Raw genomic sequence first — 12,468 nt, 5'->3', positions numbered from 1 at the left:
TCAACCACCCCACCACCCACCCTCCACAGAGGAAGCTCCAGGTCTGCTCCCTCCCAGGCATAGGTCCATGTCCCTCTTTGCCTAATTGAGTTGACAACTTCCAGGTGGCCCCTGGAGATTTCCCACTGTTATCAGTTCCCCTACATGAAATGGCTGCTTGATTCTATGGCATTATACCTTGCTGAGGTCTTGCGCCTCCTCAAACTCCACCCTCAGTCCCAAAAATCTCCAGGTATTTCCTTAACGTCTATCTCTTTGGCTCCGCCATTGCCCAGAATTGGCATCCCTGTTTCCTGATGTTCAAGTGCCACGTCTTCCCCTTCTAGGGTTAGCGCCCCGATTTGAATAAGCCTCATCATCTGATGTTAATGCATATTCCTCCTGATCAGTAAGATCGATATCCGAGGAGACCTATCCATCATGCCAAGTCACTCTCTTAGTTCTCTTTAAGCTGCCCTCAATCCAGTCGTATACTCTGTTATTTTCATAATCAAGCTTATCACGTCTGAATTTTTTTGTTTTCAGTTCCTTAAGTTTAACCTTAAATTCCTGTATGCTTTTCTCTATTCCCACCAGTTTATCATCTACAATAGTAGTATGTTTTTTTCTCTTGAAATCATTTTCCATGGAAATTACTTCAGTTCTCAACCGCTCCTCCTCTTCTGTGGACCTATCTATAATCAATAGCATAAGGTCCATGGAGCACTTATTCAATACATTAGTCTGTTTAATTTTAAATTCTTAATTATCCCAAAATAAGGTTGGTGTTTTCTGAATTCTTAACTCTGCTGCCTAAGGTTACCTAGCCACTACATTTGGCAGGGGCTGCTCACATACTGCTGGGTTCAGCCCTGAGGTAGATATACTGCCATGTCCCTGGTGATGTAAGCCTACCATTCTCCCAACTTCTACCACCCATACTAGAGAAGTCTACAGTTTTCCTTTCCACTTGGTCTGAAATGCCTTCCCTTTTGCTGCAGCAATCCGCAGGGCTTACTAGCTCCCCTAAGCAGCCCATTCCAACAAACCAGTCTCCCCTGCCTGCTTCTGTATTTTATCCATCCATCCCTGTCACACCCACTTCCTGGTTTTCTTAGCCTCCTCTTGCATAGGGCTTTACTTCAGAGAAGGCATGAAATCCTGATTCCCAAGTAGGTTTGTCCTAGGGTAGTCACCCTTCAGGTAGCACTTGATTTCCAGATGACCAAGATCAGTTTCCCTAAAGAGAGGGAGGTTTAGAAAGCTGGGGATGTTTAGTCTGAGAAGCCAAGGTTAAGGGGGGACATGATAGCTATGTTTGGATATTTGAAGGGATGCCATGTTGAAGAGGGAGCAAGCTTGTTTTCTGCTGCCTCAGAGACTAGGACACGGAGTCATGGATTCAAGGTGCAGGAAAAGAGATTCCACCTAAACATTAGGAAGAACTTCCTGACCACCAGGGCTGTTCGATAGTGGAATTCACTGCCTTGGAGAGTGATGGAGTATCCATCTTTGGCGATTTTTGAACAGAGGCGGGATGAACATATGTCGGGAGTGCTTTGATCGTGTTTCCCTGCATGGCAGGGGGTTGGACTTGATGGCCCTTGAGGTCTCTTCCAACTCTATGATTCTAAATAAAATTATTACTTTGGAGAGAGGACTCTATGACCTTATGCCCTGCTGAGCTGTCTGCCTTTCCAAACCTGACAATCTCCAGGCTCTACCTGCATACCTTCAGGAATGTCTCAACCTGCAGTTGTCAATTTCAAGCTAGGATATCAGGAAAGGATATTTATTCTGGGGTAAAGCAGACAGAAGTATCTATGGGTTGCCACCTTTTGAACTGGCCATTTGCATTGGCAAGTCTTAAAACTGAAGAGTGATGCTGACCTACAGGTAAGACTATGTTAAATTTTAAAAAGACCTCAGGTCACACGAAAAGCTGTTGAGCCAAAGAGCCAAAGGTTTCTCTGCCATTGAAAATCTAAATGCCAGCAGCTATACAACTCTGTCAAATTGACTTGAATGTGCATTAGTCCAAATCCCTGGGAACGTGTAGGGAAGAGAAAGCTGGTAAATGATTGGGCTTGAGGTTAAGTATGAAGCATGAATGGCAGCGGCCACAAAAACCAGCTGTTTTCACGTGACTTCTAATTACAAACACAAATGAGTACATGAGCAGCTGTTATTCCAAAAGGGCCGTTAACTTTTAAACATGTAGCCTTTACAAGTTTTAATACTGTTAGGCTATGTTTTTATAAAAAATGAAAAAGCTGCATTTTTTTTAAAAAAATGAAATTAAAATGGAAACTAAGTAAAGTAAGAACGACTAGAAAAGAGCAAAAACCCTTAGGGCAGATTTGTTAGAATGTGGTGCTAAGCAGGCTGCTGATAGGTTTATGAACCTCAAGGCAGGCCCCGGAGTTCCTGTAGAATTACAAATGGATCTGCAGATTATATAAATCAGTTCCCCTTGAGGAAATTATAGCTTCAGAGGACACACTCTATGATATATCACGGAATCAAGGGGAAATGGTAGTGCTAGATTGACTTCACATTCTCACCGAGCTTCCTCCTTCCCCCAAACTCTATCCTCCCTAGGCACTATCCCAGAGGCATATCTAGCCTAGTGCAAAATCTGAGTTTTCCTCTTCTCCCCTCATATGGGCGGCTGCCCTCCCCCATTATGACCAAACAACTTTTTTTGCACCAGGTCTTGAAGTCAGTGTATGGATCCGAGGGAAAGGAGGAGGGGTGTGGGTGGCGATTTTCCACCCCCACATGACTAAATGATTGCAGTCCAGGGACATTTGACCCAATATGTCCCCCTGGGTGGTACGCCCCTGCACTACCCCCAAATATCCAGGAATTCCTCATTAAAATGCGTGTTGGATGCTCTGGTTCTAATTTACACAATGTCTTCCTGGCAACTTACACAGCACAAAAGACTTTGGAGCCATGAAGTTGCCTCAGCAGCTACAACTATTATGTCATATCATCAGAAGTAGCTCACAGTTCCTTCAGAAGATCAATAGAGCCAATGTGACATGCCTGACCTTTGTGCAAAAGAAGGGAAAAATCAATTCCAACGACAGCAATATTCTTGACAACTTGACTTATATATAGTGTAAGTCAATGGGCTCCCACTCAGCTTCGATCAGTCTGCAGAGCACCTACCAGTCCTTGCGTGTGCATGATGATGTGCGGCTATGCCTCCTAGGGCTGCCAACTTCCAGGTGGTGGCTGGAGATCTCCTGGGATTACAACTGATCTCCAGGCAACAGAGATCAGTTCACCTGGAGAAAATGGTGGCTTCATAGGCTGGTCTGTATGGCATTATACCCCACTAAAGGGTTATTCTACACATTGGCCCTGCCTCTGCATTTTCACAGTTGTGGAGTCAGTTTATTTTCTTTGGCATGTGGGTTCAATAATGAGGATTTTTCAAGAGAAGATGCTGTCATCATCACGGTTGCTATCAGTTATGGCAGAGCAGGGCCCTTAAAAAAACAACCTTAAAATATCAATATATCATTGTTGTAAAGGGTTCTCCAAATCCCCAGCTTTCATTTATGGAAAAAGGCATTTTTCTGTAAGGGAAGAGGCTAGAGATTTACTTTTTAAACAAATAAAAAGTTGGAATTCAGCAAAACTGCTTAAACTATTATTACAACACTACAAAATATATCTATATATTAGGGCCTTTTAAAAAACCCCATCTTCAGTGTGTAGGGGAGAGGCAGTGGTTTAATGATGGCAACAGCCAATCATGGAAAAGTGGAGGTTGGTAGGATGAAGAAAATCAAAAGAAACGTTAAGTGCTAGGAAAACGCTAACACATAACTGGCTTCCAGAAAAACATCAGGTTCCAGTGGTGTCAAAAGAGCAGGAAAAACCTGGGGGTGGGGGTGAACAATGTGTAAAGTAAAAGCAGAAAAAGGCACGTATTTATTTGGGGGTAAACCAAAGCAGTATGGTGTTAGAACTGACGAAAAACCCTATGCCGAAGATCCCCGAGTTCAGCACGCTAAGTACTTTGGCAGCCTGGATCTGACAGCAAAGATCTCCTCTTCTGCTCTCTTTGTTCTCTGATTGGGATTTATATATATACCCGGCTCATCCATAATTGTGTGAGTGAAGAAATGTCCACATCTCTGGCCTCATTCAGAGATAAATGATAATGATAGCGGCTCACTGGTAGATAGATGTGTGTGGCACAGGGGAGGGAGATGAGGAGGAGAAAAGGCAGAGAGGGAACAGACAGGAGACAGAGCCCGCTGAAAGTCAGAAGCATTAGGTGTGCGCGTGGGGTGGAGATGGCGCAGCGGTAGAAGACCTGCTTTACAAACAGAAAGTCCTGTCCTGCGTGAACAGCATCTTCCATTAAAAGGGTCTCGGCTGCAAGGTTCTTCTCTGTCTGACAGCCTGGGCACAGCTGCCAATCAGGGACAAAACAGATGTGCTGAGATCATGGATCTCTGTCAGCTGAGGAAAGGAAAATTATGCAGCTGTGCAGCCCTGCTTTGGATAGATGAGGCCCACATGGAAAGGAAAGGGGGGGGAGTTGTCTCTTCTAGGGTTGGTAACCTCCAAGTGGGATCTGGACTTCTCTTGAGAGCCAGTGTGGTGTGATGGTTAAGAGCAGGTTGATTCTAATCTGGATAACTAGGTTTAATTCCCCACTCCTCCACCTGAGTGGCGGAAGCTTATCTGGTGAACCAGATGTGTTGCTGCACTCCTACATTCATGCTGGGTGACCTTGGGCTTGTCACAGTTCTCTCAGAACTCTCTCAGCCTCACCTACCTCACAAGGTGTCTGTTGTGGGGAGAGGAAGGGAAAGGAGCTTGTAAGCCACCCTGAATCTCCTTACAGGAGGGAAAGGTGGGGTATAAATCCAAACTCTTCTTCTTCTCTTCTTCTCTGTAGCTTGAAGATGAGCTGTAACTCTGGGGGAAACCCAGGTCCCATCTGAAGGATGGCATCCCTACTGAGGGCACTTCAGGGATTTTGAGTACAGGGAGTGGGAACCAGGACTAAATGGCTGTCTTGGGGGTGTTTAGAGGACCAGCTTCAAAATGACTACCACAGGGGCTCTGTCCAGTCACTAAGCACTAGCAGGTTCCACAGAGTGCCAGGAAATTCTAAGCCAAACATCCTTCTACAATAAAGGCAATTGTTTGTGGACAGGTGCTTTCTGAAGATGCAAAGGGGATGCTTTTCTGAAGCTACTCCAATGGGTCAGAGGAAAGCTAGGATTTTCTCTTTGCTCTGGGAAGACGCAAGCAGGCACCAGGGAACCCAGTGTTGGTTGCTATGGCACCCACAAGCACACTCTTGGGGGTCGTCAACATACAGACTTGTGGGCTTACAGACTTGTTACCAAGGAACTGATAAGCAATTCAAAGGAAGTGTTGGGGTTACAGAAAGGCCTAATGATGAAGGTTGCGGCTGAGTAGAACGCAAATGCCCAACTCCTCCATTCCTGTTGCACCTGGCCCAATTCATTGAGAACATTGGCCCCCTCCCAGGAGGAGAGCAGCCCCGGCGTCATCAGATTTCAACACTTCACTAAGTTGGTCCTGGTTAGCATTTGGATGGGGAACCGTTGAGGAAAAGTCCTTGGTTTCTAAGCAGAGATAAGCAATGGCAAACCACTGCTGAATATCTATTGCCTTGGAACCCCTCAGGATTTGCCATGAGCCAGCTGAGACTTGCCTGCAGTTTGCATACACAGGAGAAATGAAACCTGAACCAGGAAAAGTATAAATTCCATCAGTGCCTCCACAGTTCAGCGATTGCTGTTCAAATCTGGGTGGAGGCAGGAGTGGCTGGCTGCTGACTTGCAACAGATGAACTTCCTTAGTATCTCTTTCCTACGCTGGGTGCAGAGCGTTTCCCATTGGTTGAGCTCCAGGTAGTGTTTCCCTTAGCAACCCTACTCCCAGCTGTGCTTCTGTTGACATCCTTCCAGCTGTTTTTCAGCTCACCAGCAATCACGGGAGGCTTCCTGCTGCTTTGCCCGCAGGTTGCGCAAATCTTGGTTGGCACGTAGGTCCGCCGTTAGCATCTTAACAGTGGTTGTTGCAGGGTGAAACCCATCCCTTGTTTGCTGTAACTGCAGCTTTATCTTAATTCAGTGAGGTTGGTATGTGTGAGCAAAGGATCTGTGTCGCATCCCTTCTGTCGCTGGAAGTCTGTCTGCTTTTTGCATTTTTATCCCGCCCAATCCCCCACAGGGCTCAGGGTGGTATACAACAACAAAAAATTAATGCATCAAACAATAAAACATGAAACAGTTTAATTAATATACCAGCTAATTCCCAAATCACAGATTCCACAACTACAAAAACTAAAATACAGTGAACTAACATAGAGTCTGCTCCACCTACAACGTAACCCTCCCCAAACAGTCCCCAAACGGGCCCACAATGGGTGGCGCCCTTGTGCTGCCACCCTTGTGCCGCTGCCTTGGGCTGCTAGTGGAACTCCTGTTCTGGCTGTCAGACCCCACGCCCTGCAGGTATTTCCAGTGGGGTGGGTGGAGAAGGACTCTCACTCCTTCCCATGGGCAGCAGGCGGCAGCTCACCAGGTTGACTTCTGCTTGGCTGGCTGGCAGGCAAACCAACAGGGAGGCTCTGTCCCAGGCAAGGCTGAACAAACAGTGGGCATCCTTGGTTGCTCATTATCCCCTTCAATCAAGCGAATCCCATCTACAAATGTTTCCATCACATCACAAGAGACCAAGCAGTGTTGTGTCAGACTTTCCCGTGTACATAGACCAGTTACCCCAGTGGACATCTTGTGCAAGCCGTATAATATGTAGGTTGGGGGGAGGCCTCAGGAAAATCCCACCATCAGGTTGAAGATTTAGATTCTATCAGGCAGGCAGGCAGGCTGAGAAGAAGTGCTTTAGAGGGCCAAGTGAAACCCCATTGAAACCCCAGTATCCCCCTAGTTTGTATATGTGAAAGGGAACTTTTACTGTCAAAAGCTTCAACCCTGGAAATCTTGTTTATTTAATGTGCAACTGGACTTGAATCTCGCTCTTCTACTGCAGATCAAAACGGTTAATCACCCAAAACTATCCCCCAGTGGCTCACTTGTGTCACCAGATTCTGTTAAACTTGTAGCTGCAATACCTCATTCTGCCTGTTTGCAGTTGTGGTGCTAAAGAGCAGCTGAGAGCAAGCCAACAGCTCATTATCTGCTGTCCTTCAGCACTGTCACTACAAGCTTCCAAACCCCTATCTCAAGGTTCTGGCTTTGCCTCAAAGGCCTTTCACTTAACTTGAGACCATTTATGCATTCACTACTTACCCCCCAGCTGTTAGCTTCACAATGGTTTTTCTCCCATTGTCTTTTGTTTGCACAGGGATTCTCCTCCTGCGAAGTCTCTCTAACCGAGCTGAGCCGCCATTTTGCCTGCCCTCCTCTTCCTCATTGTTTCCATGTAACCTCCATTTGGGGAGGTCGCCTGCCACCTTTGTATCTCTCCCTGTGTGTGTGTGTGTGTGTGTGTGTGTGTATGTGCCATCTTTGGCCTAGCATTAGTTTGCTAGACCATGTCAATTTCTTGTCAATTTCACTGGGTCTATCACTCCACTAATAGACGTACAGTGTGAAAATTAGAAGGAAGGAAGGAAGGAAGGAAGGAAGGAAGGAAGGAAGGAAGGAAGGAAGGAAGGAAGGAAGGAAGGAAGGAAGGAAGGAAGGAAGGAAGGAAGGAAGGAAGGAAGGAAGAGTCCTTCTGATTCTTCTAAAATGGGTGGCCCAAGGAGTGGGAGGAACCGCTGTTGTGCGGACTAGGAAAGATGGGGAGGAAACAAAATCCCGAGACTGCTCAATGCATGGTGATTCCCTTTGCTTTCCTTGCAAAGGAAGAGAAAAAGTCACGCTTTCAGAAACCACAGAAATTCTCTGATGTGAGAGTGCAGTGAGTTCCAAAGAGGGGAAAATTTGTGTGTAACCAAGAATCAAATTGGAAGGGAATGTACACTCACTGCAGAGGAGACCACAAGTGTGTAAATGGTACATCTCACTAGCACATTGACAGAAGTTCCTTGGTAGCCATGCTTCATGGAAGGGGCGATTGCTTACCAACATGTTCTCTTTTGCTGCTTCTTTAGAGAGAACAGCCCCTGCGCACTTTTAAGTTTGTCATAGCAAAAACAAAGGCTAGTTGTGTGGAACCTTACAGAGTAATTGCCTTTGTGGACAAAAGTTGACGTCACTAGATGCCCCAAATGTATTCTCAGCTGGCTACACAGGCATGAGTAGAGAAGGGGGGAAATTGCAAATAAAACACAAGAGATTCAGTCTGTGACATTTCTGAGCAAAGCCCAACTGTAAACAGATAACTACGCTGACATTCACAGCAGCAGAAAGAGGTGATAATACCATCCCCCTGAAATTTAATTTAACGTCTGTAGTGGGAGAGAGAAACCTGGTTTTGAGTTCTAAGTGAAAGGGAATCAAAGCTTGCTTATGCATTCGAGTTCAGCCATCCATTCCATGCAGGAAATTTCTCCCTTTGAAATTCTTTTACTGAAGAATGGCAACTTGCAGGTCAGCCACAGAGCATCCTAGGAGATTGGAACAGTCTGATGATTTCTGGATGTTGTCAGTTCTGATGTCAGATTTGTGTTTGTTCATTCTTTTAAGCGGCGTCTGATCTGTTTGATGTGCGTAGAGAACGGGAGGGCATTCTTGGCAGCTGATGGCATATATCACCTTGACAGATAAGCAGGTGAAGGGTTGTGTGAATGTAATAGGGGTTGTCTGGATGGATATTTTATGATCATGTTAGTTTTGTATGCCACCCCTCCCTATGAAAGCTTGGGGCGACTTCCAACATTCACAACAATTTCAGTTGAACAAATGAAAATCACATTTCATTTTAAAATTTAAAATCCCATTCTATTTCATTTTTTAATATCGGGACAGAATTGGCATCTGGGCTTCTTGCAAGGTCCCATTCCTGAGATGATGCCTCTATTGTGTGGATTATTGTTGCTTCTAAATAGCCATTTTGTCTAGGACATGTGTCCCTAACCTTTCTCAGTCTGTGGGTCCCTTTAGAATTGTAACCCAGGTGGTGGGTAAAACCACAAAATGGTTGCCACAAGAAGCAGAGCCAACTCCAAAATGTGAGTACGTGAGGATATGCATAACTCTAACGCAGGGGTAGGGAACCTTTAACACTCAAAGAGCCATTTGGACCCGTTTTCCACGGGAAAAGAAAACACTTGGAGCTGCAAATAATTTTTGACATTTAAAATAAAGATAACACTATATATATAGGGGTTTTTTTTACCTTTTACTCCGCTCATTCTGAGAAGCGCATGGATGCGCCCGCCCTGCTGCCTGCAGGGTGGGCAAGGATGAAGCCGGCGGCTCGGCCTCGCTGGCCGCCGGGAAAGCACCCGCCCCGCTCCAATGGGGCAGGCGAGAGGAGAAGCCCGCAGCGTGGCCCAGCCGACTGTGGGCAGTTGGTGCGCCCGCCCTGCTGCCTGCAGGGTAGGCAAGGATGGGGCCGGCGGCTCGGCTCGTGGAGCCACAGTGCAAGGGCAGAAGAGCCGCATGCGGCTCTCGAGCCACAGGTTCCCTACCCCTGCTCTAACGGTAACCCTCCAACCTATCAGGCAGAACTTCTGCTTAACATGATGCCTTTTTAAAATGAAAACATTGTTTAAAAATATTTTCTTGAATACACACAGCTTACTTTCAGTCAGACAGCAAAGATCCATGTTGTTGTCCAAGCAATGCTTTTAAAAAATCTGCACAGTCAGTTGGATCTCCAGTGGTCACTCATAAGTTGCCCCATCTTGCAATGTAGTGACTAAGAAAATAAACTGCGATCCGGGAAATCTCTGGGTCACAGCTTATTCCTTCCCATTTGGCAAACTATTCTCTTTGCAGTGGTGGAGCATTGTCCCAAGCTCCAAAATTATCCCAATGGATTTCCAAAAAGAGAACTGTGTAAAACAGCAGAGGCTAGTCAGCATGAACTATGTCCTGGATGGTCCAAGATAGATTGATCTCACCAAAACTCACAAGCTAAGCTGAGGTGTTCTGGTTAGAACTTGGAGGGGAGACCACCAAAAAAGTCCAGGGTCGCTGTGCAGAGGAAAGCAAGGACAAACCCATCTCTGAACCTAGACTGCCTTGAAAACCTTTCAAAACAGATACTCTTCATTTGATTACAAGATTTTGTTCACTGCAGTTAGGTTTGTAGCAATGTTTTTGGCTGGGATTTGAGAAAAGTCGTGTTCCTTTAGCACACAAGTCTCAAGGCTGGAATCTAGCCCTACTGATAGTGTCTGCAGACATGAGTGTGTGAAAGAGGAAGAAATAGGTGTGAGTTGGTTGAAGGACAAAGTATCTTGGGGACCTGAGCGTCTCTCTTACCAGGGATCAGATGTGGGTTAATGGAGCCATTGTCTGGTCGGAATGCCTCTTTGCATCCAATCATGCTGTTTACTTGTAAATAAATACTAACAAGAGGCCCATAAACCTTGTGTGCTCTCTGTCACTGAATCCAATTAGTATTGTTCCTGGAACCTGCTGTCACTTGAGGAGGTGTACAAACATAAAGGCCCTTTCTACACAAACTCTCCTAAAACGTTTGTAAAATATTTGCAAAACATTTTCAATGTTTAGGGCACAAAATGTGAGAGCAAACAAGCTGAAAATTGAAATTCCTACGGATTTCCAGTTGATTTGATTTTTTTTTTAAAAAAAAATTCTATCCAGATACGATCAACAGGATGCCCGGACTCATCAACCACACAAATAACAGCCGTCTCCCGCTCACAGCTTCAGAGGTCACCTCGTGTGTCAGTGGCTATGCCTTTGGGATGACAGCCTCGCTTATCTATGGCAACAGTGAGAGCCATCCTTTCGAAGGTCAGGGGGGAATGTGCATTCTTGCCTGCTTCTGTGCCTTCTTGTGGGTTTCTGTCAAGAGAGACTTAGGGAACTGGGGATGTTTAGTCTGGAGAAGTGAAGGTTAAGGGGGGACACGATAGCTATGTTTAAGTATTTGAAGGGATGCCATGCTTTACTTCAGAGAAGGCATGAAATTCTGACTCCCAAGTAGGCTTACTCTAGGGTAGTCAACCTTCAGGTAGCACTTGATTTCCAGATAACCAAGATCAGTTTCCCTAAAGACAGGGAGACTTAGGGAGCTGGGGATGTTTAGTCTGGAGAAGCGAAGGTTAAGGGGGGACATGATAGCTATGCTTACATATTTATTTTATTTATTTATTTATTTTGAGTTTTTTATACCGCCCTACCCCCGAAGGGCTCTGGGCGGTGAACAACAGTTTAAAACATACAATCAAGTCCATTTAAAATAGATACAGCGTTTAAACATATAAAACATATAAAACAGCGTCAGCAACAAAATCCAATTTTAAAAACCTCCACAAAGGAGGGGGGAGGGGTCCCATAGATGGTGGAGGGACCCTAGAACAAGAACTAGAGTAGAGGGGGGAAGGGAGGGGGGCATCTGAAGGAATGCCATGTAGAAGAGGGAGCAAGCTTGTTTTCTGCTGCCTCACAGACTAGGATATGGAGTCATGGATTCAAGGTGCAGGAAAAGAGATTCTACCTAAGCATTAGGAAGAACTTTCTGATTCTCAGGGCTGTTCGACAGTGGAATTCACTGCCTCGGAGAGTGCTTTGACTGTGTGTTCCTGCATGGCGGGGGGTTGGACTTTATGGTCTTTGGGGTCTCTTCCAACTCTATGATTTTAGGACCTGTGCACATGGAGGCCATAGTGCCCTCTTCCCAACCCTCATAGTCCAGCACCCCTTCAGGCAGTGACTCTGATCCAAGTCATGTGGTTGGGTGGGTGAGTGGCCCGGACCCTCTCTATCAGCTTTCCTGAGCGATGTCTTCTCTTTCCCAGGCCTCTTTGTCTATCCACTGGACGAATACACAACGGTAGTTGGCTTTGAAGCTGTTGTTTCTAATCGAGTGGTGACAGTCCAAATCAAGGATAAAGCCAAGATTGACGATTGCTACGTTGACTGCTGTAATGGAAGGACTCCAGGTGAAGGTAACGAGGCAAATATTTATGGGAATAACTTGTGGGGATGGTAGCATAGGTCATTTACGCATGCAACATGGCTGTTTCCTTCACAGTGTGTTTCCCCATGGTTTTTGTTTAAAGAGCCTTCCCCAGTAGGGAGTAGATCCCCCTGACCCCACCGGTAGAGTGCCAGAGTTATGCACCAAGCTCTCCTGTTATTTCCTGTAGGAAATTAGGGTTGCCAACTTCCAGGGAAAGCCTGGAATTCTCCCAGAATTACAGCTAATCTGCTGAATTAATCCTGTCAAGGAAGAGAACTCTGCACATGCTCTAAGGCATTCAACCTGATCATTCTGGAAACAAAGCAAGAGCTCCCCAGGATCTTGCTAGCAATATCGTTGCCAAAGGAAATCTTGCTTTGGTATCTTACCAGTTTGGGGGTGGTTTTGTTT

At 45.7% G+C, this 12,468-nt stretch overlaps 1 protein-coding gene across 1 annotated transcript in view; it reads left to right on the top strand.

Moving 5' to 3' along the window:
- Positions 1–12,468, top strand: part of LOC125445537 (von Willebrand factor A domain-containing protein 5B1-like) — a 33,518-nt gene that overhangs the window by 14,281 nt on the left and 6,769 nt on the right. Inside the window, exons 4-5 of the mRNA XM_048518624.1 lie at positions 10,734–10,886; positions 11,894–12,043. Coding sequence (XP_048374581.1) covers positions 10,734–10,886; positions 11,894–12,043 — 303 coding nt within the window. The remainder of the gene's footprint in view (positions 1–10,733; positions 10,887–11,893; positions 12,044–12,468) is intronic.

This window comes from Sphaerodactylus townsendi, linkage group LG16, assembly GCF_021028975.2.
Source record: "Sphaerodactylus townsendi isolate TG3544 linkage group LG16, MPM_Stown_v2.3, whole genome shotgun sequence".
NCBI classification, from domain to species: domain Eukaryota; kingdom Metazoa; phylum Chordata; class Lepidosauria; order Squamata; family Sphaerodactylidae; genus Sphaerodactylus; species Sphaerodactylus townsendi.
Note: the sequence above shows the minus strand (reverse complement) of the source record. Positions and strands in the feature narration are given on the sequence as shown.